Source organism: Uloborus diversus, chromosome 9 (assembly GCF_026930045.1).
Source record: "Uloborus diversus isolate 005 chromosome 9, Udiv.v.3.1, whole genome shotgun sequence".
Classification (NCBI taxonomy): Eukaryota; Metazoa; Arthropoda; class Arachnida; order Araneae; family Uloboridae; genus Uloborus; species Uloborus diversus.
The window spans coordinates 76,661,785-76,688,314 of NC_072739.1; the positions used below are offsets into that span (position 1 = coordinate 76,661,785).

At 34.4% G+C, this 26,530-nt stretch overlaps 1 protein-coding gene across 1 annotated transcript in view; it reads left to right on the forward strand.

Moving 5' to 3' along the window:
- The window catches only part of LOC129229654 (collagen alpha-5(IV) chain-like), a 128,793-nt gene that overhangs the window by 77,954 nt on the left and 24,309 nt on the right, over nt 1-26,530 (forward strand). Inside the window, exons 23-30 of the mRNA XM_054864012.1 lie at nt 1,158-1,360; nt 2,822-2,975; nt 3,216-3,329; nt 5,047-5,217; nt 8,137-8,226; nt 9,238-9,399; nt 11,843-12,028; nt 12,833-12,966. Of these exons, the coding sequence (XP_054719987.1) occupies nt 1,158-1,360; nt 2,822-2,975; nt 3,216-3,329; nt 5,047-5,217; nt 8,137-8,226; nt 9,238-9,399; nt 11,843-12,028; nt 12,833-12,966 (1,214 nt within the window). The remainder of the gene's footprint in view (nt 1-1,157; nt 1,361-2,821; nt 2,976-3,215; nt 3,330-5,046; nt 5,218-8,136; nt 8,227-9,237; nt 9,400-11,842; nt 12,029-12,832; nt 12,967-26,530) is intronic.

The window sequence follows — 26,530 nt, forward strand, 5'->3', positions numbered from 1 at the left end:
TCTACGCACACACACAACTATGTACACGTAACCGCCCAGGAGGAGAGGCAGGCTTGGGGGGACAGGAGCCGTTTCTAGAAACAATAACTCCAATGAGTAGGGTCCTGTCTCAGTTCGTGATTGCAAAAAACATAATTTGGATTCAAAATTTCAGAATTCAAATTAAATTTTTTTTTAAACTAATGTAAGATAATTTTTGTTATAACGGCATTTCCTCCCTCCGAAACGTTTAGGACGTAATATAACTTCGTGCTAGCAAACACACTGAATCTGTTTGTTTGACTTTAATGAGTTTTTTTTTTTTTTTTTTTTCAAATATTCACCAAAAAAAGCATTTCCTTGAGAATCATTGGCATGTATATACTATAAGGTTTATCCAAATGAAACTCGGTCAGTGCGTCTAACTTCGCATTAGACGTTATGTGTCACGTAACTGCATGTATGGAGGCACCATCTATCATAGAAAGAACGTTTGGTGTTGCACAGCAACGGTGTGGCTTACACCGAAGAGAAGGGGGCCACACAAGTTATAGTCCACACGAAACGTATCTATGTTTTTGACCACAACGGCCCACTGCTTGTCGAGTTCCTGGAACGAGGAATCACCATGACTACCCAGTGTTATCAAATCATTTTGCAGAACCTTAGACGAACCATTAAGTCGAAACTGCCAGGCATGTTGTTCAAATGTGCCCACGCAGGGCCAATGTGGTGAAGACGACATTGCAGCAGTTTCGGGGAGAAACGCTAGAACATCCACAGTACAGTCCAGACCTTTCACCGAGTGATTTTCATGAGTCAGATGTTTTTGGATCTCTGAAATTATCTATTCGCGGACATCGATTCACAACGGATGACGAAATGTGCGACTGGATCCAGGCCTGGATCCGACTGCAGCCTACTAGCTTCTTCAAAGATGGAATTGACCAACTAATATCGCAAAGGGATAAATGTGCCAATAGTTTTGGCAACTATTTTTAGGTTAATAAAATCGTAAATGTTATTTTACACTAGTGACCGGGTTTTATTTGAATGCCCCTTATAAATTAATCATTTCGATAATGACTTTTTTAACATAAAAGTAATTTTATGACGTAAAAAAGACCATGGTTTTACACCAAAATAATTTTTTATTAAAATAATTCAATCGCTTTAAGGATTTCCTGGGCGCAATGGTGAACCGGGTTATCCAGGTCCGGATGGAGTGAAGGGAGAACCTGGACATCCAGGTCCTACTGTTCGAGGAGAGACAGGATTGAAAGGCTATTTTGGAATACGCGGTGACCCAGGGTACAATGGACTTCCAGGACCAAAGGGATCACGAGGATTTGATGGTCTTCCAGGATTGCCCGGAAACAAAGTAAGAACTTACTGAAAGATGGAAATGAAATTCCGAAAAGCCATTCTAAGCTAGGTTGGTTGTGCAGATTTCTTTCTTTAATCGCTTCAGTCACGTTAACATGCACTATTTTTGAATGCTCGTGAAATATTTTTTCCCAAGTTGAAAAATTTAATCCCCAAAAATTTAAAAATAGTGGAACCCCGATTTAACGTTGTCCGTTTCATACGTTGTCTCGCTTCCGACGTCATATTCTGCTGATCCCTGAAAAAAGGCTCTTTACTGATATTGTTTAAATATTCCGTATTTTACGTTACCTTTTTTTCAAAAAGTCCGTTTAATACGCTTTTTTATAAACAGATCAAAATAATTTAACGTACTAGTCTTAACTTATTAGAGGCCATCCATTAATTACGTAAGGGTCCCAAGGGGAGAGAACGGTTGGAAAAATCTTTACATACACTTACTTGAGAGGGGGGGGGGATCAAACCCATTTTTATGTAATATTTTCCAAGTCGATATTTAACATTGGAAATCGCGCGGTTAAGCGGTTTGGCAAGGATCATATTTCATTTGCGTCTGGAAGGTAAAAAACGTTTTAGGATGAGCTGTTTTTTATTTGTTTTACAAAGAATGAATAGTGTAAAATATATTGAAAGAATCGCACTATGTATGGCATGTTTTATACAAAAATCATATACAAAAAAGAAGAAAAACATTCAGTCTAGATTCCAACTTTTTAGTAAATATTTCTGTACACAAAAATATTTAACGTAATAACGATTCCAGTGATGTCAGTTTCGTTATTTTATTATTTTGTAAAACGAAATGGAATCTTACGTAAGAATAGAGGGGAGTGGTTAGAAAAATCTAATGTACCCTTACATGGGGGAGGGGTGGGGGTCAAAATGGCCAAAATCATCCTTAAGTAATTAATGAATGGCCCTTAAATGGCTTAGACTGGTTTTTAGTGTGACTGGTCGAACCGAGTTTAAAAGGTAACCTTTGCAATAAAGAGGTAGATCTCGCACAACGTAGACAGATTGTGTGGAAGCAGATGTTAAGATATTAAAAAATTAATCGTTAGTGGACTGCAGCGTCGGATCGAGTCCGTTACAAGAGACTTTTGAAGACATCCTTGGTCTGCTGCAGGCTGTAGAGCAGTTTAAAAAGAAGATATTCTTAGATATTATATGATGCTTTGTGATGTGAAATTCATAACCATCAAGCGATATCTGAAACTCAAAGACGTTTTCCAATGTCAAGTAATTTTGAATGAAGTTCAAAATTGTTTTCAGACAATTAAAAATATTTGCTGAGAATGTCAAATGTCTTGTAATATTCCAAAATAGTTCTTAAAACTTGACGTCTAGTAAAGCCGTTACGAAATTTGCATTTTAAGTAATCAGAAAAGAGGAAAACAATCTAAATTCTTGGAATTCTGGAAGTTATGAATTTTAATGTAAAACCTCTTGATTTTAGGGTGAACCTGGAGACGTTGGATTGGATGGCTTTGGCGGACCTCCTGGATTTCCAGGACTGCCAGGTGCTAAGGGCGAAAGAGGAAGTTTTGGGTTTGCAGGAAGAAAAGGAGTTGAAGGGGAAATAGGTTCACCTGGAGGTCAAGGCATAAAAGGTATTGTTCACATAAAAATTTCTGTTTGCAGAGTTATATCATTTTGCTCATGCCAGTCCAGTAAATCTTTGGAAATCAAATCTGTTGGACCAAATTTTCTGATATTGAATCTTCTTTGACCAAACTTTTCTTTCAATCTTGTCTGTAACGAAAACTATTTCGATTACAAAAGTCATTATGTGCCATTACAGAAAATTTGCGAATAAAACACGCTGCTTGTTTTTGTCATCCTGACTTTAGGTTTGCCCGGTCTTCCTGGAGAATATGGTTTTCCTGGGCTTAAAGGAGAGCCGGGAGATGCTGGTCCAGGAACAATAGGATCTAAAGGATTTCGAGGACCATCTGGACTTCCAGGTAACGAGTTAAAATATTTTCAAAAGTGTAAAAAGTATTTAATTTTAGAAGAGAATTTTAATTTTTAGACGATATTTCAGGATTTCCCAACTCCGATGGGATTAAAAAGTTTTGCAGTTGGGGCAAAAGAAGATTTTTTTTTTTTGTCTAATAAATGCGGGCAAGTTGTTAAACTGCTTTCAAGTATTGAAGCCCACATCGCCGTGTTTGATAAGACTACAAAATTAAGAAAGGATCATTGAAATTAAGCATAATTAGAGTGCTGTACGTGTGCCCCATTACCCTACCTTTTGCCTTAAAGCCTTATACAAGGTATGGAAATCAAAGAATTATAGTTTAAACATGAGCGTAGGCACATGTCTCATCAAGTTGTGTCCTAAAAATTTGAGCGTGAATTTGAGTATGAAAAAGGAATTACGTTTGGCTATACCTGACTGCCGTGTAAGTTTAATTACACGTCAAAAATTCTGGATTTTTGGTGAAGATTGCCGTCAATGAACCACATAATACTTTTCATAATACTTTTTCATTTTGAATGTTCGTATGTCACTGCTGTGACGATTCATGATGAAACTTTAACTATGGGAAATTGTATACTTGAAAATACACTCTTTCAAGTCAATGTTGAAATTTAGCTGTTCAGTAATATTCAAAGCATGAAAAAAACAAAACAAAAAGTAACTGTCAATCATTAGTAAACGAACAGTAGAAATCTTATTTCGACGTTTAACAATATGATGTATTGATTCAAGCTCCTTGACGATTCTGCATTGAACTGTTTTGAGACAAAAGAAAACACTAAAACTGATTTCGTGCCTGAGAAAACTCTGGTGGGGAAAAATATTCTCGCGGTCTAATCATGCAACCGGTCCATTGACGCAACCTTCCCCTATATTAGCTGATGACAGTTTTGAATATGATTAATAAACATATTTTTCGGTCACCAATTTGTTCTCATTGAATATATTTTATTTATTTTTACTTGTTATTTCCTTCAATAATGTTTTTGTTTGCATTACAAAATTGATCTCTGTAAATTTTTTAATGTTGTATACGTTAAATAATGCTAATGTTTATCCTGCCTCACATTATTCACGGGTCGCGGTGACCTGATCGGTAAGGCGTCGAGCTCTTAATTGGAAGGTCCGGGTTCAATGCCAGCCTGTCGAAGATCCTCCGTGTTCACTGATGACGACTGAGGCACATTAAATATGTCGGGGTTGTAAAATCTTTCATGTGAGTCAATACCACTGAGGATGTTGAACCTGGAATTGTTCGACTTCTGGTTTGGTTCTAAATTACCAAACTGTTGGTCGATAGTGTTTCCGTCTATCGTTTGCTGCCTTAGCCAAAGCACACTTCCAGCCAAATGGTGCTCGGTAAAACGAAAGCTGTCCCTCACTGCCTTAAATCGAGTAGCAATTGCTACTCAGGCTCGGATATCCGAGTGGCATTAGAAACAACAACATGATTCACGTTTTCTCAACAAGTGCTTGGTCCGATTGTGAGTCTCCCCCCCCCCCTTTAAACTCTTACCAAATTAGGTACGGCAGTAAATTGGTGGGGTTTAAATTAATTAATGATTACAATGCGTGAAGGCTTTTCGCATCACAAATTGCAACCTGACGGGAAATGATGCCTCTGTGGATCTACATGTGTGGAAGAGATTTGCATCAATCTTTCGATACATAAGAAAAAAAATATTTTTTGTGTTTAGGTTTGCCAGGAGAGAAAGGAAATCAAGGAGTTGATGGTTTTCCCGGGATTCCTGGAGGTAAAGGTCAGAGGGGAGATGATGGCTTACCAGGACTTCGTGGGGAAACAGGTGCACCCGGCCTTCCAGGGTCACAAGGAAGACCTGGTAAAGATGGACAGTATGGACTACCAGGTAAGAAAGACATGAATTTATTTTGTGTACGTGACTTTTAAATATTTTGTAGCTCAAATATAACTTAAAATAATTTCTGAAGCAGGGTCATTCCATAGTGACTAACGTAACATTCGCAGCTGATTTTCAAAATCTTTCTACTTACACCGGGAGTAAAAATGAATGTATTTTGGTTTAATATGCAGATTTAAAATGTACAAGGTGACTATTTTTCATTTCCACCAAGAATTTGAAGCAAAATAAGCGCTGGCAGTTGTTTTTTCACCAAAAAAGGCATTGTGACTAACGTAACATTTTTGCAACCCTGAGAAACAATGCTTATGTTACGAGGCAAATTTTTCTGAAACTTACGCAGGCATTTAAAATTGGCCGATATGTTTGTAAGAGGTAAACAATCTATTTTTAAAAATGTATTACAGATTTGTTACAGATGAATCTTTTTTGGCCCTTAATGGTACTTTTACGAAAAACTGCGTGTGACTAACGTAACGTGACTAACGTAACCATCGAATAACAAACAATGAATGCATATAAAAAACTTTTGCTCTCAATTTGCTCTACTCACCTTTTTTCTTTTTTAATAATTCTTTAAATTGGAAGTATCTTTATAAAGACCTTTAAAAAAGTATTTTTTTTAAGTAAACAGAAGGTCTATACAATGTAATTTTACTGATATTTTTCACCCTTTATATTTTTAATCAATATAGAATGCATGTAATTCAAAATTGTCCATGAAAATGTACATTAAATTAAATAAGTTTAAATATTAGCAGTTATTTTAAAAATATTACGTTAGTCACATGCAAACTGTTACGTTAGTCACAGTTCAAATGTTACATTAGTCACACTAATTATTTATATTTACTGATACTGAAATAAATATTTTGCACTTTTTAAGAAGATATGATACAGATGTAAGAAAATAAAAAGTGCTGTTTGGTTCAATCATCTGGTTTAGTTTTTAAGCAGAAAATAGTACATTTTCGTGACTAACGTAACGTAAATATTTTCAGTGAAATAACCAAACTAATTAAAGTACTTATCTTATAATGTATGCAAAAATAACAGTCAATTTTATTATGTCAACATCTAATCATTTAGAATAAACATAGTTCTTTTAAAAATTTGCAAAAAAATTTACATTACAGAAGAAAACGTAGACGCATGTTTTTTGCACATGCTAAGCCTTTTCTACAACCTCGCACGTTTAAAGTCAGATGAAAAATACCGAATGAAATTTTTGTAAACTGTTACTGGATTTATGTACTAGAAAGTATGCTGAATGAAATGATAGGTCACAATTAAGGCTTTGGGGAAAAAAAATTCTGAGGTTGAGGTTGACATTTCTATGGAATGACCCAGCATCTTTATCCAGAAGTTTGTTGGAAACAGGTGGACGGATATATAATATGTTAAGGTTTTAAATACGAATGCAGTGGAGCAGCCACGGCAGGGGTTTTGGGGTTACAACCCCTCCCAGAACTCAAACACATTCATTTCCCCCCTTACAAATCAAGGGAAAAAGAGCACAGTATTTGAATTTTTCCAAGCAGCATAGGTTACAACAAAATATCTTATCGCTTTTAATGATCGGGAAACAACCACAAATTACTTTCCAATTCTTAAATATAAAAGTAATATTTCATGATTTGCACCCCATGAGTACAAGAGGGCTAAACTGTTCTCAATAAAGCGCGACAGGGTATCATGGCGCCTCAGCACTTCCAACACCACAGCATAAATCTTTTTTAGGGAAATCTGGAGAGAGGAAGCCTACCACATCGGATTTTCTGAGGATCTTTCCCAATTCTCATCGTAAGATCGAAACCATTATTAGCTGGCATTTGACATTCATAAACACATTGATGCATTTGAAGAGAAGGTTTTAAATCATCTCGTGAAAATAAACACTAAAAATGAATATAAGGTTAAATTAAAACTAATAATAAATGTAGTGTGCTTTTTCCCACTTTCATCGTTTCATGGTAATATAAATACGGATTATAAATTGTTTTTAAGCAAGCACTTTAATACTTTAAATGAAAAATTTTTAGTTCATAGAAACTCTTTGATTGAGTACATTGAATAATTTATCATTATAAATAAATTGGAAAGAAAGCAACAATTTTCGATTTCGAAAACCCCTCTCAGAAAATTTTTCTGGCTGTGCCGCTGTAAGATTGACCCGTAGAGTGTCAAAAAAAAGTGAAATATTTAATATACTTTCTCGTGGTGAAGATAATTTGTAAAATTTAAGTTTATGAGAAACGTTTAAATGGGTAAAAATGGGGTTTTTTCAGTAAGTCATATTTAAAATACGTTTTAAAATATTTTATACTGTTAATGAAAATTGAATATGCTTTGTGCTCATTAACTGTGGAAGATAAAATTTAGTTGATCACTCAAAGGCTCCGCCGACTGTGAAAGCACAAACCTTCTTATAAGTTTTCCTCATAAAGTCAAGATTAATTCAAAGGAAAATATCTAACTTCCTGTTTTAATTATTAAAAAAAGGTTTTGTTTTATCATCGTCATCATCGTAATTGGCTCGACAGTCCGTTGTCGGCCTTGGTCTTCTTTAGGAGATCCCCGCTAGGCTGTCCTCGTCCTCCCGTTTTGTTTCATATTTAAACAAAATCAGGAAACAACATATTCAATTTTGCATTCAAACAATTCTTACTCAAAGTTCGTAATTTTTTTATATATATTTGTTTCATCATCCGTGAAATTCAAAAGGAAATGCTTGTGTGCAATGGAACACTAACAAAACGAAAACTAAACTAATTACTAAACTAAATTTACTACTATTTGACTAAATTTCTCCATAAAAAGAGCGTCAACTTTAGTAAAATGTTTTATCAAATGCATTTAATTGAGATGTGATATACAACGTTTTTTTTTTTTTTTTTTTTTGAATAGGACCTAAGGGCGAAATCGGTGACGAAGGATTTCCTGGACTCAGTGGACTACCGGGATTACCAGGAAAACGAGGACTTCCAGGTTTGAAAGGTAAAGTTTCTCTTCTACTTCCTTCTTTTTACACCTTCTGTTCAGGGTTTTTTTTTTTTTTTTTTTTTTGGTAGAAATATTTTTTTGATTTTTTTTGTTAGCAAATAGCTAACGAAGAATGGATCAACCTTCTGCGTTAAATGCATGCAAAAGTAATTTGATTTTTGAGAGTCGAGTAAAATACGGACATTCAACAAAATTTAGAGTTTATTGCTACAGACATATAACTCGTAAGCATTTGAACTACAAATTGCATCCTTGAATTGAAAATAGAAACAAAAACAAATGCTTATAAACTTTTGTTGACGGCATTCATGTCACTACTAATTGAAGAAGAAATGAAATTTGTGTGACTCCAGTCACACAAATTTCATTTCTTTTGATTTGTAATACTTCCTTTTTGGCCCGGGGGCCCAGAAAACCACATTCAGAGAGAACATCAAGAACAAAATATTCGCTAACATTTTTGAATTTGCAATAAAAATGAGCAAAGTGTGTTTAAGTATTCTCCACTCGTTTTATTCATTTGCTATTGCTATTAGACATAAACACTCTTAAGGCGACACATAAACACTCTTAAGTCGAAACATAAACACTCTTAAGGCGAAAAGCCGACAAATAATCTGTCAATTGCCTTATACATTCTGTAGAATTAAAATCCATTGCGTTTGTTGGCTTTATCTAACGTTTACGCTCACAAGCTTTGAAAAATCTCTTTTATAACATCGTATTTTTATTCAAGATAAATATATTTTAGAGCAGAATATAGCTCTAAAATATATTTATCTGGAATAAATATTCATTATTTTACAAAAGGGAATGCCTAAGAATAAAATAGTTCCATTCACAACTATTTATACAAAAACTTAATTTATTAAAAATATCGTGCAAGATTTCATATTTTAAACGAAAAGGAAAATTGTATTTTCGAAGCTATTATACTAAGCTCTTTGTAAGATTTATGTAAAATGTGAATTAATGTTGAGGTAATTCATTTCACATTGCCATCAGGACTTGCTGGAGACGTTGGGAATCGAGGCTTACCCGGATTACCTGGACTTTCCGGATTTCCTGGTGAAAGAGGAGATCCTGGATATTCTGGTCTTCCAGGAGAAAAGGGAGAATCCGCAATCAGTGGTGAAAAAGGAGATCAAGGAGAACCAGGATTACCAGGTAAGTAAAACTGCATATCATTTTAAAATAACCTCAATGCGTTTGCAAAGGCTTCTAACATCAGAAGGCAACATTAATACATGTTTACTCACGTTTTATCATAAAATATACAGTATGCATTTCGAATCGTAAAAATATACATTTTCAGGAAGGAAAAACATAATGTTTCGCCAAATATAAGCCATCTCTCCTTGCTGGATGCTTTCAATAAAACGATGAAATATTGTGCTAACACAATTATTAATTTTTTTTAGAACAAGATTAAAGAGACCGCGATGCTTGAGCGTTATAACGGAGTGCTCGTAAAGAGGAGATCGTAAAAATAAATCATTAAAATTCCTGCATATTCGCTTTTTTTTATTTTAAATTTGATTACAGTACCAAGGAATTGGTTAAGTTGCTTTGAACTGTCTATTTTTTTTAATTTGTGTGCTATTTCTTTTCGAAGAATACTCATTGTTCAAAAAATATCTTTTTTGCACCCCTAACTTCGAAAAAGGTTTGAATCTTTTCTACACATCAAAAGACATTTACTATGATGAGGGGGATTCTGTTTAAAGTCAGTATTTGTCATTTAGCATCATTTTCCTTGGTTTTTTTTTTTTTTTTTTTTTTTTTTTCCAACTTAACGTGTAATATCCTGGGAAATTATAACATTGACGACAACAAGTATATAATTTTCAAGTGTTTCTTTAATCCACAAGTTTAAAAACAAGGACCGACATCCCTTGTTCTAAGCATGTATGTCTTATCAATCCCGTTCGGTGTACTTCGAAATGTTAAAGAATTTTTCGAAAAAAGGATAAGATGCGCTGCAAGTCGACAGACATTTTATGAATCACAAATACTATGTTTCTCTTCTGCGGGGTTTGCTCGCTAGACGCGAATTGTGTTTCCATAGACTAAAATATGCCTCGACCAAATATTTCTGATTTCCTCGTTTAATCAGGGTTTGTTATAAGAGTGTTCGACTGCTCTAACTATTTACAGATAACAAATAGTGATGACAAATGAATTTTCTGCAACTGTTTCAGATATCAGAAATGTTAGAAGCTCAAAGTACTCAATATAAAACTTCAAAATCTACACTGAGAAAAATAAACTTCCTATGATAAGCCTGCCGCAAAATGTGAATTCTTAGATGAATAATGAAACTATACTAGAAAATTGTTGAAATAGATGCTTAGTTATATACAGTATCAATTATAGTTATACAGAAGAATTTTCCCCTATTACCCAAGGGTTTCCTAAGATCTGAGGAAGAATTTATTACATCAACTTTAACATTGTACAGTAAGAACGTCAGAGATATTGTTGATATCATAGGGTTTTATTTCATTTAATTATTGAATGTTTGAAAATGTAGCACTTGATTTGTTAAAAATATGATACTAGTTTTCAAATCTAAAGATAAGTAATTCAAAATTTATGCTTTCAATGTTAAGTTTTCTTCAATCAAGGTGAAATTTCTTTCGGTAGAGCTTCAAAAACATAGTTCAATCTAAAAGTTTTTAAACTTTGAAAATTGTCGTTACTGTTCTGTTTGGCTAACTATCGCCACTAATTTATCATGAGTATCATTTTATAGGATTTACAAAAGGGCTTAGTAATACAAATTAAAATTAAAACTGCAAAACATAAAAAAAATCTCAGAATATGTACTATTGAAATTTTAGAGGAAATTATGCTTAAAACATGAGCAAAAACACTTCTAAACGTTCCAAGTTTAGAGAAATTGCTTCAGGGTACATCCTGCAAGTTTTAAATACTTTTTATATAAAATTAAGTGGTCGAATAAACGGAACTTACCCATTATTTGTACGGATTGAGAGACATACAGTCTGTCCTTCACGTGAAACACTCTTGCCTAAACATCTGTGCCAGTCAGTCGCTATGGCAATGAGTTGCATCTTAGTTTTCCAAGAATGTTTAAAAGAATGGAACTTGAAGCGCGCCATTTTTTCACGCTTTTTATCAACTTAGCTTCCACCCCCCCCCCCCCTCTCCCCCCCCCCCCCCGATCAAGACATATTTTTTTTTCTATCATATTTCATTTTCAAATTAACATTTTTGAAGATCAAAAGCAAAATATTGCTGCCTAAATGACCTGCTAGCCACTGTAGAGAATGAACGAGATCCATTTCCATAGCAATTAACATTGATCAGACATTGTGGCGGGAGCTTTTTCTCGTGAACGACAGACAGTGCATGGTATTTTTCCACAAAAGAAGAGAAAATTATTTTTCAAAGATTAATGTTATCGGTAATGATTTTTGTGCTATTGTTTCTTTAACCTTTTGGCACTTATCCAACATTTATAATCGTAAAGAAACTAAAAATCACTGATCACATTTTTTTTATTTCGAGTCTAAACCGAAACGATTGAAAATTGTTTTGAAAAAACTAGTAACTTAACGCTAAACAAGATTTTTTTCATTTACAGGCCCTAAAGGTTTTTCCGGATTGGCTGGTCAACCAGGCGTAGCTGGTCCTAAAGGACAACCAGGTAAACCAGGATTTGTATTCCCAGGTCCACCTGCGCCACCAGGACCTAAAGGAGCACAAGGATATCCTGGTCCTCGAGGTCCACCTGGAGCGAAAGGCAGCTCTGGAACTCCAGGACGACCTGGTAAGGTATTTTCTGTCGTATGTCAGACACATGACGATTATTGTCATCATAGATATTATTAGACCGGATTAAAAGGTTTTGTTATTAATGTGCTTCTTTTACAAAGATTTTATTGAAGTAGGTTAAGCATTACTCTCATTGATGTATTCCTAAATATAAAAAAAGGCAATCTACAAAGTTACTCCATCCCAGAAACATATTGATATCAAAAACGACGAGAGAAAATAAGAATAACTTACCTTGAGGAATATATATTCTATACTGCGTTCACGGGAAAAGATAGACTAGACGTAAGTAAAGAAAAACGCCATTTAGTGGCGTCAATCACGTGTTTGAAGTAGACAGATACAAATCAGCACCCATCAGGTGATGAATATTAGTTTACTTTTATATTGCATAGAAAACCCCGAAAAAGTGGCGAACCTTCTGGCAATTCTTTCGGTCTATCGTTTCGCTGATCAGAGTATAGTAAATTATTATAGTCTATCATATTAGTATTAACGTTGTTGTTATGACATGTAAAATCTATCATTTAATATTTTTCAAATAATGTCTTTGCACTAAAAGCAGCGATTGTACATATTGCAAAGAGTCATCTTAGATTCTAAAAAATACTCATGTACTCGTTTAGACATAATGGACCATCTTCTTATACATGTTATTAATGAGGGACACTGGTCGCCTTTGACTCGCCTTTTTTTGGAGGGGGGGAGACGGGAAATAGAATTTTTATGAGGTATTATATTGCGCTCCGTTTACCGATTTTTCAAAATTTCAAAATTATCATTAATGATTATTTTCTAGGTTTCCAGGGACTGAAAGGTGATTCTGGACTTCCCGGACCTCCTGGTGTCGCAGGTCCTAAAGGACTGCCGGGCGTTCCAGGTCCAAAAGGAGAACCTGGTGCAACAGGATTTATTGGATTCAAAGGACTTAAAGTATAGTTATTATTCAAATTTGCATGTGTTCAGTGTACATTTATTGATAACTGAAACGATTGCTTATACGATTGATGAATATCACAAGATGAGCTAGTTGTACGTTCATCACCAAAGATAATCCAGAAAAGCGGTTTCCTATCGAAGAAGGGCCAACTTCCTTTGTGAGGATAAAGGAAACGTTTTATGAGGTTATATACAGACCTAAGCATAGTCAAGCTCGCTTATAGCGAGCGCAAAGGGGCCGCGATATTTGTTCGTTATAACCGAATGCTCGTAAAAAGCGAGTTTGTGAAAAAAATCCTAAGAATTAATCAGAGTTGCTTCTTTTGCTTCTTCTTTTTTAATCTTTATATGTTTTTCTTCAAATTGCAATCAACCTTAATTATGTACACAAAATGTTGATTTTGATGGGATTACTGTATTTTGCCAAAATTTCAATCAAGTCAGCTGTTGTTCCGGGTTTCTTAGTCGGAAGGCGTTGGAAAGTCACTTTACAACTCCCGCCAAATCGAGAAGGTCTTGTTACCATTCGGGGGAGAAGTAAAGTAGTTGTCTTCTTTTTAATCACTGCACAATAGCAAATAGGTTGGTTACTTTGCTTTGAACAGTCTGAATGTCTCTTTCTTATGCCATTGTTTTTGAGGAATGCGCATGTACACACAAAATTTTTTTAAAATATTTCTATACTCCACAAATTGGAAAAAGTGCTGTCATCGCTTGTTCTCGGGATTTATGATTTATCACTAAACTTGGGTGAGTTTGGACTGCTAAAGAACATTTACCAAAAAAGATTAAGCTGAGCTGAAAATCAACAGAAGTTTTACGAATCACAAAAACATTGCTCGCTTTATGCGGAGATTGCTCGTTAAATGCGAGTTATTCTCCCATAGACTTCCTCGCTAAAATCGGGTTCTCGCTAAATCAAGGCTCGTTATAAGCAAGTTCGACTGTTTAAAATAATTGCATCCAAAAATGTTCTTTGCCAACACGTTTTCACAAGTTGAGATGCAATTATATCATTCCATTACATTAATACTTCCAAAATCACATTGATTAATGGTTATCTTCGTTTTAAAATAAAATTTTAAATACATTTGGGTCATTCCATACAGATTCAACGGATATGTTCGCTCGACCATTTTTAATTTTTTTGAAACTCATATCCCAAAAAGATGCATATGAATGATGTTTAAAACCACTTTTATTTTTTCTCTAACCTTAACCCTTGATTTTTTAGGGGTCATCAAAAGTGATTTTTGCAGTAAAAAATGGGACTTTTAGACCTTTGCACTTTGGCCAAAATCTATTTGAATTACATTTATGGCAGTTAATTTTACGTTTTGATGTTAAAGTGCATAAGATGATAGTCTCATATGCTGAGTTACGTGGCTGTAACTTAATAATTAAAATAATGGCAACAGGTTAAAGTTCAAGGTCAAATGTAAAATTTTTGCTCATTTCAAAGGGTCATAACTCGCTTAGGGGACGGAAACGGAAAATGAAATATGGCAAAAACTAATCACTGGAGTCACACTAATGAGAAAATATACTTGTAATTGTGTGTTTGTTTACCCTTTATAAATTACAGCCCCTCAAAGATCAGAAAATTGAGAAAAATGACATATTTAGATCCCTGTAAACCAAAAGGGGATGGAATTATAAATGAAATTTCTTGGCCAATTGAATATTCCATTCAAGTACTATACATTTTATATATATTTTTTTGTGTATTTGGTTTGTAAAAAAGATACAGGTCTTTGAAATTGAGCAATTTTGCTAGTTAATTTACGCACTAAAACAGAAATAAAAAGTGTGAAAACTTCATTGCACTTTCTTAAATGTCCTATATAATATATTATACTGAAAAAACATATTTTAAGTATAAAAAAAAACTATTTTAATTTGATAACTTAGAAATATTTGGACATAAATGACATGATTGACATCTTAAGTAGTTAATTTATAGACTATCTACACACACAAATTTTGAATACATACAAACATACGCTCTGTACATTAACTTATGTAACTTGCCTAAACACGTGCAAAAGCTTTATCTACATAGTTGAAAGGAAAAAAAAATGTGAGTTTTTCATTTCTTGCTTCAGTGTAGTTTTAAGAAAATGAACTCACACAGTAGTACTATAGTTCTGGTGTTGACACAGCATGTGGCGTACTGAAATACTTTACTCAAATACACAACAAAAATAGAAAGAACTTTCTTAGTTTATGTAATCACGAAACGGATGTCAACTTGAGAGCTGAATGGCATTTCTATGCAATATCACACGGTAGTGGACATTGTAACAGAATCAGAAGAACCGTAAAAAGAATTGATACTACTAAGACTAGCTTGCAAAGAACTACTAGAAGTCACATTTTAATTCCTACAGAAATGTATACCTTCTGCATTTTTGCTACTAACCATTGCATGTATCCTTGTGAGCATTTAGTATATTAAACTAGCTGAAAAAATGCTGCAAGAAAGGTTTGACTCTGCAAATAAAATTCCCAATACAACATTTAATCACTACTTTATGCCACCGTATTTAAATATTATCACTGTAAAATTATTGTCCCCTAGCAATAGGTATGAAGAATAGTGTGTTACTAAAAAGACTATTAAAGGAAAATGCCCATTATTGTCAAAAAAGTTTTTACATAGCTTGTGTTGATCACTAAATTTAGAACCCCTGTCATTGTCTTGCTCCTAGTACATTTTCGAAGTATCAAATTATGAATGTGCCATGGTAAAGCATTTTAAAACGCCATATACTTGAGTCACCATTACAACTATAGGACTACTAAGTGAGTTCATTTTTTCAATACTACACTCAAACAAGTTTGCATATGTTTAAGGCAATTTAGATATGTTAATGTACAGAGCATATAATTGTGTGTAATGAAAATTTGTGTGTGTAGATAGTCTATAAATTAACTACTTAAGCTGTCAATCAAGTATGAATTACTCATTCATGTCCAAATATTTCTAAGTTATCAAATTAAAATAGTTTTTTTTATACTTAAAATATGGTTTTTCAGTATAATATATTATATAGGCCATTTAAGAAAGTGCAATGAAGCTTTCACACTTTTTATTTCTGTTTTAGTGCGTAAATTAACTATCGAAATTGCTCAATTTCAAAGACCTGTGTCTTTTTTACAAACCAAATACACAAAACAATATATATATAATGTATAGTACTTGAATGGAATATTCAATTGGCCACGAAATTTCATTTTTAATTCCATCCCCATTTGGTTTACAGGGGTCTAAAAATGTCATTTTTCTCAATTTTCTGATCTTTGAGGGGCTGTAATTTGTAAAGGGTAAACAAACACACAATTACAGCTGTATTTTCTCATTAGTGTGACTCAAGTGATTAGTTTTTGCCATATTTCATTTTGTGTTTTCGTCCCCTAAGCGAGTTATGACCCTTTGAAATGAGCAAAAATTTTACATTTGACCTTGAACTTTAACCTGTTGCCATTATTTTAATTATTAAGTTACAGCCACGTAACTCAGCATATGAGACTATCATCTTATGCACTTTATCATCAAAACGTAAAATTAACTGCCATAAATGTAATTCAAATAGATTTTTGCCAAAATGCAAAGGTCTAAAAGTCCCATTTTTGACTGCAAAAATCACTTTTGATGACCCCTAAAAAATCAAGGGTTAAGGTTAGAGAAAAAATAAAAGTGGTTTTAAACATCATTCATATGCATCATTTTGGGAAATGAGTTTCAAAAAAATTAAAAATGGTAGAGCGAACTCATCCGTTGAATCTGTATGGAATGACCCATTTATTATTATTGTTATTATTATTATTAGCAATTGTTGCAAATTTATACAGAAGAAACTTAATAGCATTATAAGAAACAATCAGTCAAACTCTAAAATGAGTGCTTTTTTGAGATCCGATTCCAAATATGCAGCGTGAAACCGAGTGATCTATATAGTAATTTAACCTGAAATGAGATGAACTTGGGAAAATGTAGTCTTTAAACGATTTTTTGATTTCTTGTGTTTTATTATTGAACTGTAAAGTACGAAAGCGCTGGTAAAAAGTTTTCAAAAAGTAAACTTTGATGATACTTAATAAGAACTTCCTGCCCTACAGAAATTGCAAATCCAGAGCACAGGAACCGAGTGGACGAAAATCGTTTCAACGCCATTTGTGGTTTTTCAATACGCTGAACAACTGAGCAAGGAAAAAATGGATGTTGTTATTCAAAATTCTAAAATCCTCTTACTGTAGTCGTTACAGTAAGCTCTCCGTTTTTTAAAAATCTCCAGTTTTTCCAGTGCCAACCTTCAAGGAACCACGTCTGACATCTTTGCTCGTTTGTTGAGCGAATAGGCCGTTAGAGCATCATTTATCGAGGATGGGGGTTTTGGGAGGGAGTGGGCGGAGAAGGCACCTTGTAAATCCCCAAATCATCTGCAGGAAATGATACTATTTCCCACTATCCGAAATCAGTTTTGTCAGTTTATATCTGAATACCCCAAGCTGATTCTGCTTCAAGTCATAGGACCAAACTAGTCGGTAATACGTGAAATACACCGCCAGCTCAGTCATTTCCAGCCGAGGACTGCTGTTTCGTGCTTACTAGCACTCATCAGCTCGGCATAGGAAAGTGACTGAGCTGGAGATGGAAAACCTCTTAAGGAAGCCGAGAGTGCGAAACAAACTGGTAGCTAATATAGAATTAGCCCTGGCTAATGGGCGGTAATTTACTGAATAGTCGGTAATACTATAAAATACTTTCCCAAACATTGAACTTCCATTTAATATACGTTTGCTTACATTCGCTTCCTTAAAATCCATACAGGTTAAAACATGACAAAGTTATTTTAGATGTCAGTGTTTCACTTAGTTTAGAGACAGACATGAAACACAACAACGTCGGAATAAAATTTGCATGGTCGTCAAACAAAAGAATTTTCCAAATCGTTCCACGCGTCTCCGAGTAATCGGGGGACATACTGTTTGACCACAGATTGTATGGAATTGGCAAACATCCAGTTAAGGCGACTCCATCTGAATAAGAGGAAAAATAAAATTTTGATGCGCGTGTTCCTCTCATTTGAATAAGACTCTGCTTAATTTAGAGGCTAACATACATCTGTAAAATCTGTGACATCCCTGAAAACTAATAGATGCTTCCATTTCCGCATGTAAACCGGATGTTTGCCTTTCCATGCAATCCGTGGTTAGACAGTACCGTAAACGCGGGCCACTTTAGCCCGCAATTTGGAGCTTTTTTCACCTTTTCTCACAATAATTTTGTAACTACTCATATTTCCAAGCAGTGGAAACCTTTTTCACACATCTAGAGTTTTCCTAGTTTATTTTTTTGAATATTGATCACTTTGCTTTAAAGTATTATTGCCTTTTTAATTATTTTTTATTTTTGCCAATACTACCCTTATAGTAGGGGAGATAGCGACCGAAATTTTACGACAATATATATAAGGCCAGAATTTTTTTAAATATTAGATTAGTTTACTTAAAAGAAGAAAACGCGAGTCTACCAAAAAGTTATCGTTGCAATAATTAATAAAAAATTTTGCAATATGTTGCAAAAACTTGTGAAATTGTCTTATATATATAAGGCTGAAACTCGGTAATATTATTGATTACGTATAAACATAACGAAAAATATATGTCTACCGCTTCCGAAGCGTTGCCGTGCCGTGTCTACCACCCACGCAAGGTGCGAAAAAATCAGTCAATTTTGACTTAAATATATAAGCCTAAAATTTTATTTAATAATTGTTTATAATGTATCTTAATATATAAAAATCAATGTCCTGAGATAATATATATACATATATATATACATATATATATATATCAACGCACAGCCGAAACCGCTGAAGCTTCAGACTTGAAATTTGGCAGGCATGTCCGCATGATTACGAAAGTAACCACTAAGAAAGGATTTTTCGAAATCTGAATTAGTTCGGGAGAAATTAATTAAAACCTCTTAATTTCTGAGAAATTAAAACCTGTCATTGAATTCAAATCCCTTATTTTCGAAGGCTTTCCTCCATTCAAATCATTATTCAGTACTTCATCTCAACTTTTGGTCGATAGCGAACTATAAATTTGATATTGTTTTTGTTTCTCACGTGGTTCTTCGAGGCTTTTCTCAAGTCAAATCATAATGTTTCTGTCTATTGCTTTCATTTCTTCAAAACTAGAAACGAAGTTTTTAAGAACATCATCACAGGCGAACTATCCTTTTGAATTTAGAAGAGTACAGTTTCCTGTTAAAGTTTGCTTTGCAATAACCATTAATAAATCACAAGGACAGACATTAAAAGTAGCAGGGACCAATTTAAGAGAAGAATTTTTTAACATGGCCAATGTTATGTAGCTTTCTCCAAAGTCAGTTCATCAAGCAGCTTAATAATTTTAGCACCAGAAAAAAAAACTAAAAATGTTGTATACAAAGAAGTTCTTGCTTAAACATAGGTATATCAATAAAATGTGGATGGCCTGTGTTTGCAAAGATAATCAATACTTTAAAAGGATCGTTAATAACAGTCAAAGATCGGTTAAGGACAAAGGCATATATGTAAGGAGTTCAGGGGCCACGGGATCCTCCCCAAATTAGAAAAAGTTATAGGTAATAAGTAATTATTATAGGGGATTTTCAAAACTAGGTGCACCAAGCACTGTTAACCCCTGCTAATTCCATTACCCGAGCAATGCCGGGTACGGGAATGCTAGTAAAATATAAAAACAAAAGTCTACCAGTTGTGTTATGTTGCAAAGACATGATAGACGCCACGGAATGCCGACCTCGTACCTCTATGTGGCGTTTATCTGGCCGCTAGCGCTCGCTCAAAAAGTTTGCTTGTCGTCGCGAAATTTATATAAATAAAGCTGATTTATTTTTTAATAAATAGTTTAAATCCTGTTTTCATTAAAATTTTTAGTCCACCGTGACTAAGAGGTTGCTTAGTCTTTGGTAGACGTTGCTTAAATTATAAAGTAGTTGGAAAATATGAATGATTTAAGCATATTAAAAAAATAATTTTAACATTTAAGCAAAATTAAAAAATATTTCATTAAAATTGAAATTTTGTACAAAATTATAGTGAAATTTATTTTTCATTAATAATTTCTTGACCTTTTAAATTATGCCTCTTTTATTTATTTATTTTTTATGATCAAGTACTTATGAAATAAAATTTTTTGCATCGATCTTACATAACAATAAATAATTAAAAATAATCAAATAAACAGTACTTTACATATTAATTAATCTTTACTAATAATAAAGCTGAAGGTCTCTCTGTCTGGATATCCGGAGGATGTCTGTAGGATGTCTGGATCTCTGTGGCGCGTATAGTGCCTAGACCGTTCGGCTGATTTTCATGAAATTTGGCTCCAATTTTAAGAACAAAATTATCATAAGATGGACGAGTAAATTACAAAATTATCATAACGTGGAACCGTAACATGGGCACAAGTAAATTGGCGAGATACGAAATTATCATAACGTGGAACTGTAACATGGGTACAAGCCAATTGGCGAGAAAATTCACCATACATTCCTTGTAAATATACAGGCGAACCAAAAGACCTTTTAATTTTTCTATTACGGGCAAAGCCGTGCGGTTACCACTAGTAACCTATAAAACTGTAGCAAGGAACATAATTTTATTTAAACGAATTATTCATCAGGTGCATCGCCTCTCACGTCTGACTCGCCCAAATAATTTTCGTTTTCGCTTTCGTTGCTGAATTTATATTCAAAATGTCTTATGCTCAACTTAGCATCATTGTCAGTTCAATAATCATCATCACTGTGAATGTCGGTACTATTATTAGCTGTCTCGGTAAAATCATCAATATCTGTAATAGAAAACCATTGATAAAAAAAAAAGAAAGAATTTTATTAAAAGCCAAATCTGGTTGGAAAAAAAATGATTACCTGAGGCATAAGTCTGTGCTTCGAATGTAACATCTTTTATTGCTTGCGGTAATTGTTTTCAGTAAACCATTTAAAAACTTTTCAGTTGTCCTCAATTTTCCACCCACATTCAGGAGGTGATAAGCTTGTCAGATTTTTTAAATGAGAATTAGTCCAAATTTGCGAAATGCAAGCTGTTCTGAGGAAATGTTCACGAAGTTCAGACTAACATAGGGTTAAGGATGACGGATCAAAACTCTTCACGTTTTCGAGAATTACTTTATCTTTTTTCAAAATTTTTATAAACCTTTAAAAACGTAATGGCTCTTGCATCATTAATTTTTTTCATTTTATTTTGTCTGTACATTCGGCACACAAACTCTTCCGAAATTTCGAGTTGTATTCGAATTTGCGACATGCATTTTAAATTGTGCGATGGCTGATAATTACTCAAATTTGTTAACGCTCCTGTGTATTCTTCCGACTTTGTAAATAGAGCGTAAAGCCGGACTTTTCCTTTTCGGAAAAAAGCCGGATTTTGATCGCAACCAGTCATTGCGTGTAAAGCAACCAAGGCGGAACAAACGTTTTCTCCTAAATTCTTGTAAAGTTCAGAGACATTGATACATCTTAATGATTTTCCAACGCCAACTTTCATCCAGACCTTTATTTAAGAATTCAAAAACTTCATTATAACTAATACATCAGTATCTGAACATCGTAGGTGGACGTCATATGGAGGCTGCAGCTCTTCAAAAATTACAAAGATGGTAAATCATTTTTGTGTCGGATTCTTCGCGGTCTGGGGCACGATTGAATATGATCTACTATTTTTACAACTTTTCTGTTGATGGTTTCAAATCTATAACACTGTTTGTAGTTAATATGCACAAATTTATCTTCAAAATAAATCGCTTTGTTATCTCGTTCCCAGTTTTTTAGTAAAATTTTAGTATTCCTGTAGTTTTTAATTCTTTGAAGAAAAAGATTTCACAAATGAAGAAAAGTGCGCTCAAGTCATTTTAAAGCAGCCTTTCCCATTAAGGAAAAAAAATGCGTGTTTCAACACTCAAATTTATGATTGAAAGCTAGATAATGGTAAAACATTCTCTACATGACTAGAACCGCACTTTTCTTCATTTGTGGTGTCATTTTCTTGGAAATTTTTGAAAACTACAGGAATTCTTAAATTGTCCTTTCTGACCCAGAAAAGTTATTTTGTCCTTTTGAGTGCATTATGAAAAGTGCTTATTATTTTTTTTAAAATCTGTTATTTTCCAGTAAATGCAGTAAGACAGATTTCTTAGTTCTGCAGATGGCTATTATCTGTTGACCCAATTTAACATATGCTAAAGAAATATAAACATCAGCAGCAATGCTATCGCCGCGAAGCACTGGATCAAGTTTGCTCCAAAATGGCGGATGCGTCGGCTCCTCCACTATAGGGGCCTTACTCAGGCCCAGGCCCCAGACCCAAGGTTATTATAGGCGTGTCCTTCCCCTCTCCCCTCTTCTTTCTTCGCAGTAGATGAATAAACAGCTTTACTTCCCCATTTACGAAATGTATTTGAAAAGGTGGTGATTCAAAATATTTTTTAAAGTTAAAATATATATATATATATATATATAAAATGTAACAAAAGTATGAATATCAATTTAAATATGATTGAAAATTGTAATCATAAAAAAATAATAATAATTAAAAAAATTCCATTTATAAAGAATGAAAAGATAAAATAATCTTACTTTTTCAACTAGGTACCTTATATTTTAAGCAACGTCTACCAAAGACTATGCAACCTCTTAGTCACGGTAGACTAAAAATTTTAGTGAAAATAGGAAATAAACTATTTATTAAAAAAAAAATCAGCTTTATTTATTTAAATTTCGGGACAATAAGCAAACTTTTTTGAGCGAGTGCTAGCAGCCAGATAAACGCCACATAGAGGTACGAGGTCGGCATTCCGTGGCGTCTATCATGTCTTTGCAACATAACACAACTGGTAGACTTTTGTTTTTATATTTTATACATTATAAACAATTATTTAAAAAAAATTTTAGGCTTATATATTTAAGTCAAAATTGACTGATTTTTTCGCACCTTGCGTGGGTGGTAGACACGGCACGGCAACGCTTCGGACGCGGTAGACATATATTTTTCGTTATGTTTATACGTAATCAATAATATTACCGAGTTTTAGCCTTATATATATAAGACAATTTCACAAGTTTTTGCAACATATTGCAAAATTTTTTTATTAATTATTGCAATGATAACTTTTTGGTAGACTCGCGTTTTCTTCTTTTAAATAAACTAATCTAAGATTTAAAAAAATTCTGACTTTATATAAATAATGTATTAAAAACTGTCGCTATCCCCCCTACTATTACGTTTGGGTTACTTTGGCCCAAAGTAGTTTTCCCTATTTAAAACCATTGTTGAACTAACTTGAGCCAAGGAAAGACATGTGTTCATAGGTAAAATTATTTATTTGAAAAAAATATACATTTTACGAGAAGTTTGAGTCACACATGTTTGAATTAAGGAAAATTAAATAAATTTAAAAGTGTGTGTGCTTACCTTGTTACTGTTTCAGAAATTACCGATGGAGAACAGTCATCTTTTCATCAGTTTTTAAGGTTGAGTAATTTTATTAAGATTTCACCATTCTTAAAACAAAGGGTCCTAAATTTTGGGTCACTTCTAAAACTTTTTGGTGAGTTTCATGTTCTCAACTCTTTTTCTTTTCTCACATGAACAGCTATACCTGGAAACCTGAACTCATTCCATTCTAAAATGACAAAATTTCGTAAACTTTCCAACAAATTTAACAAAATTTGTAGGAAGTAGATGCAATTGGGTCAATGTTTTTTTAACCTCCTGAAAATTTTTGTTTCTCTTCATCTTCCCAGCCACGTAAATGAGCACTGAAGATTTGAGTCCGTAATGGATCTCTTAATCCGTTGCTGAGAACTCATGGTTTTTTCTTGTGTTTTTCGGTTTAGAGTTATACTTTTAGCTTTTCTTTTCTTTTCCAAATCTCTCTGACGGATATTTACAAAAGTTTTTATGCTGGACCAATGTAGGTCGTAATTTTTAGGTTAGAAGCTATGTTGTTACTGTGCAACTTTTAAATAAAAACCCTAACAGAAATGAGAAGTACAGCTATGCTGCTACATAAAGTATTGAATAGTGTTCATAAATAGGTACTTAACAAACTCTTAGCTGATATAGAGCTGCTTCTACATGTAAAAGCCTGAGAAGTTATAAAGACACGTATTAGCACAATTAACACAAAACCAGTAGTGTTGCTCCTTGTGGAGAGCTATCAAACTGCTTGGTATACATTACCGAGTCCTTGAGACTGCTCTCTAACGGATTCTGTCAAAATATGTTTAAAAGTTGCTTCCTGAAAGTTTACAGAGCACGTTGTGTCTTTTTCTCAATTTGGACCAAAGAAGGACCCTAGGACGAAAGTAGCTCGCGTTTACGGTACATAAAAAGATTCCGATGAGCTCTAAACCTGCTACTTTATTGAAGTCGGTTAAAAATAGAACAACTTCTATATGGCAACCCACGTTAATCCTAAGGTTCACACAAAAAATCATTTGATTCGTATAAGGTTTGCTAATATAGAGTAACTAGTGGCACCCGCACGGCTTCGCCCGTAATAGAAAAGTTAAAGGTCTTTTGGTTCGCTTGTATATTTACAAATAATGTATGGTGAATTTTCTCGCTAATTGGCTTGTACCGACGTTACAGTTCTACGTTATGATAATTTCGTATCTCGCCAATTGGCTTGTGCCCATTTACGGTTCCACGTTATGATAATTTCGTAATTTATGATAGTTTTTTTTTTCTTAAAATTGGAATAAAAAAGAACCACATCGAATTTTCGAAAAATCGCTTCGAGGTGCACACCCCCATGCTACATACTACCTTTGTGCCGAATTTCATGAAAATCAGCCGAACGGTTTAGGCGCTATACGCGTCACAGAGATCCTACAGATATCCTACAGACATCCTCCAGACATCCTCCGGACAGAGAGACTTTCTGCTTTATTATTAGTAAAGAAGATTTTCTCGCCAATTGGCTTGTACCGACGTTACGGTTCCACGCTATGATAATTTCGTATCTCGCCAATTGGCTTGTGCCCATGTTACGGTTCCACGTTATGATGATTTCGTAATTTATGATAGTTTTTTTCTTAAAATTGGAATAAAAAAAGAACCACATCGAATTTTCGAAAAATCGCTTCGAGGTGCACACCCCCATGCTACATACTACCTTTGTGCCGAATTTCATGAAAATCGGCCGAACGGTTTAGGCGCTATACGCGTCACAGAGATCCTACAGATATCCTACAGACATCCTCCAGACATCCTCCGGACAGAGAGACTTTCTGCTTTATTATTAGTAAAGAAGATTTTCTCGCCAATTGGCTTGTACCGACGTTACGGTTCCACGCTATGATAATTTCGTACCTCGCCAATTGGCTTGTGCCCATGTTACGGTTCCACGTTATGATGATTTCGTAATTTATGATAGTTTTTTTCTTAAAATTGGAATAAAAAAAGAACCACATCGAATTTTCGAAAAATCGCTTCGAGGTGCACACCCCCATGCTACATACTAACTTTGTGCCAAATTTCATGAAAATCGGCCGAACGGTTTAGGCGCTATGCGCGTCACAGACATCCTACAGACATCCTACAGACATCCTCCAGACATCCTCCGGACAGAGAGACTTTCTGCTTTATCTTCTTTACTAATAATAAAGCAGAAAGTCTCTCTGTCCGGAGGATGTCTGTAGGATGTCTGTAGGATATCTGTAGGATGTCTGTGACGCGCATAGCGCCTAAACCGTTCGGCCGATTTTCATGAAATTTGGCACAAAGTTAGTATGTAGCATGGAGATGTGCACCTCGAAGCGATTTTTCGAAAATTCGATGTGGTTTTTTTTATTCAAATTTTCTTTACTAATAATAAAGCAGAAAGTCTCTCTGTCCGGAGGATGTCTGTAGGATGTCTGTAGGATATCTGTAGGATGTCTGTGACGCGCATAGCGCCTAAACCGTTCGGCCGATTTTCATGAAATTTGGCACAAAGTTAGTATGTAGCATGGGGATGTGCACCTCGAAGCGATTTTTCAAAAATTCGATGTGGTTTTTTTTTATTCAAATTTTAAGAAAAAAAAACTATCATAAATTACGAAATTATCATAACGTGGAATCGTACCATGGGCGCAAGCCAATGGGTGAGATACAAAATTATCATAACGTGGAACTGTAACGTCGGTACAAGCCAATTGTCGAGAAAATTCACCATACATTATTTGTAAATATATACAAGCGAACCAAAAGACCTTTAATTTTTCTATTACGGGGCGAAGCCGTGCGGGTGCCACTAGTTACTAATAATAAAGCAGTAAGTCTCTCTGTCCGGAGGATGTCTGGAGGATGTCTGGAGGATGTCTGTAGGATGTCCGTAGGATGTCTGTGACGCGCATAGCGCTTAAACCGTTCGGCCGATTTTCATGAAATTTGGCACAAAGTTAGTATGTAGCATGGGGGTGTGCACCTCGAAGCGATTTTTCGAAAATTCGATGTGGTTCTTTTTTTATTCC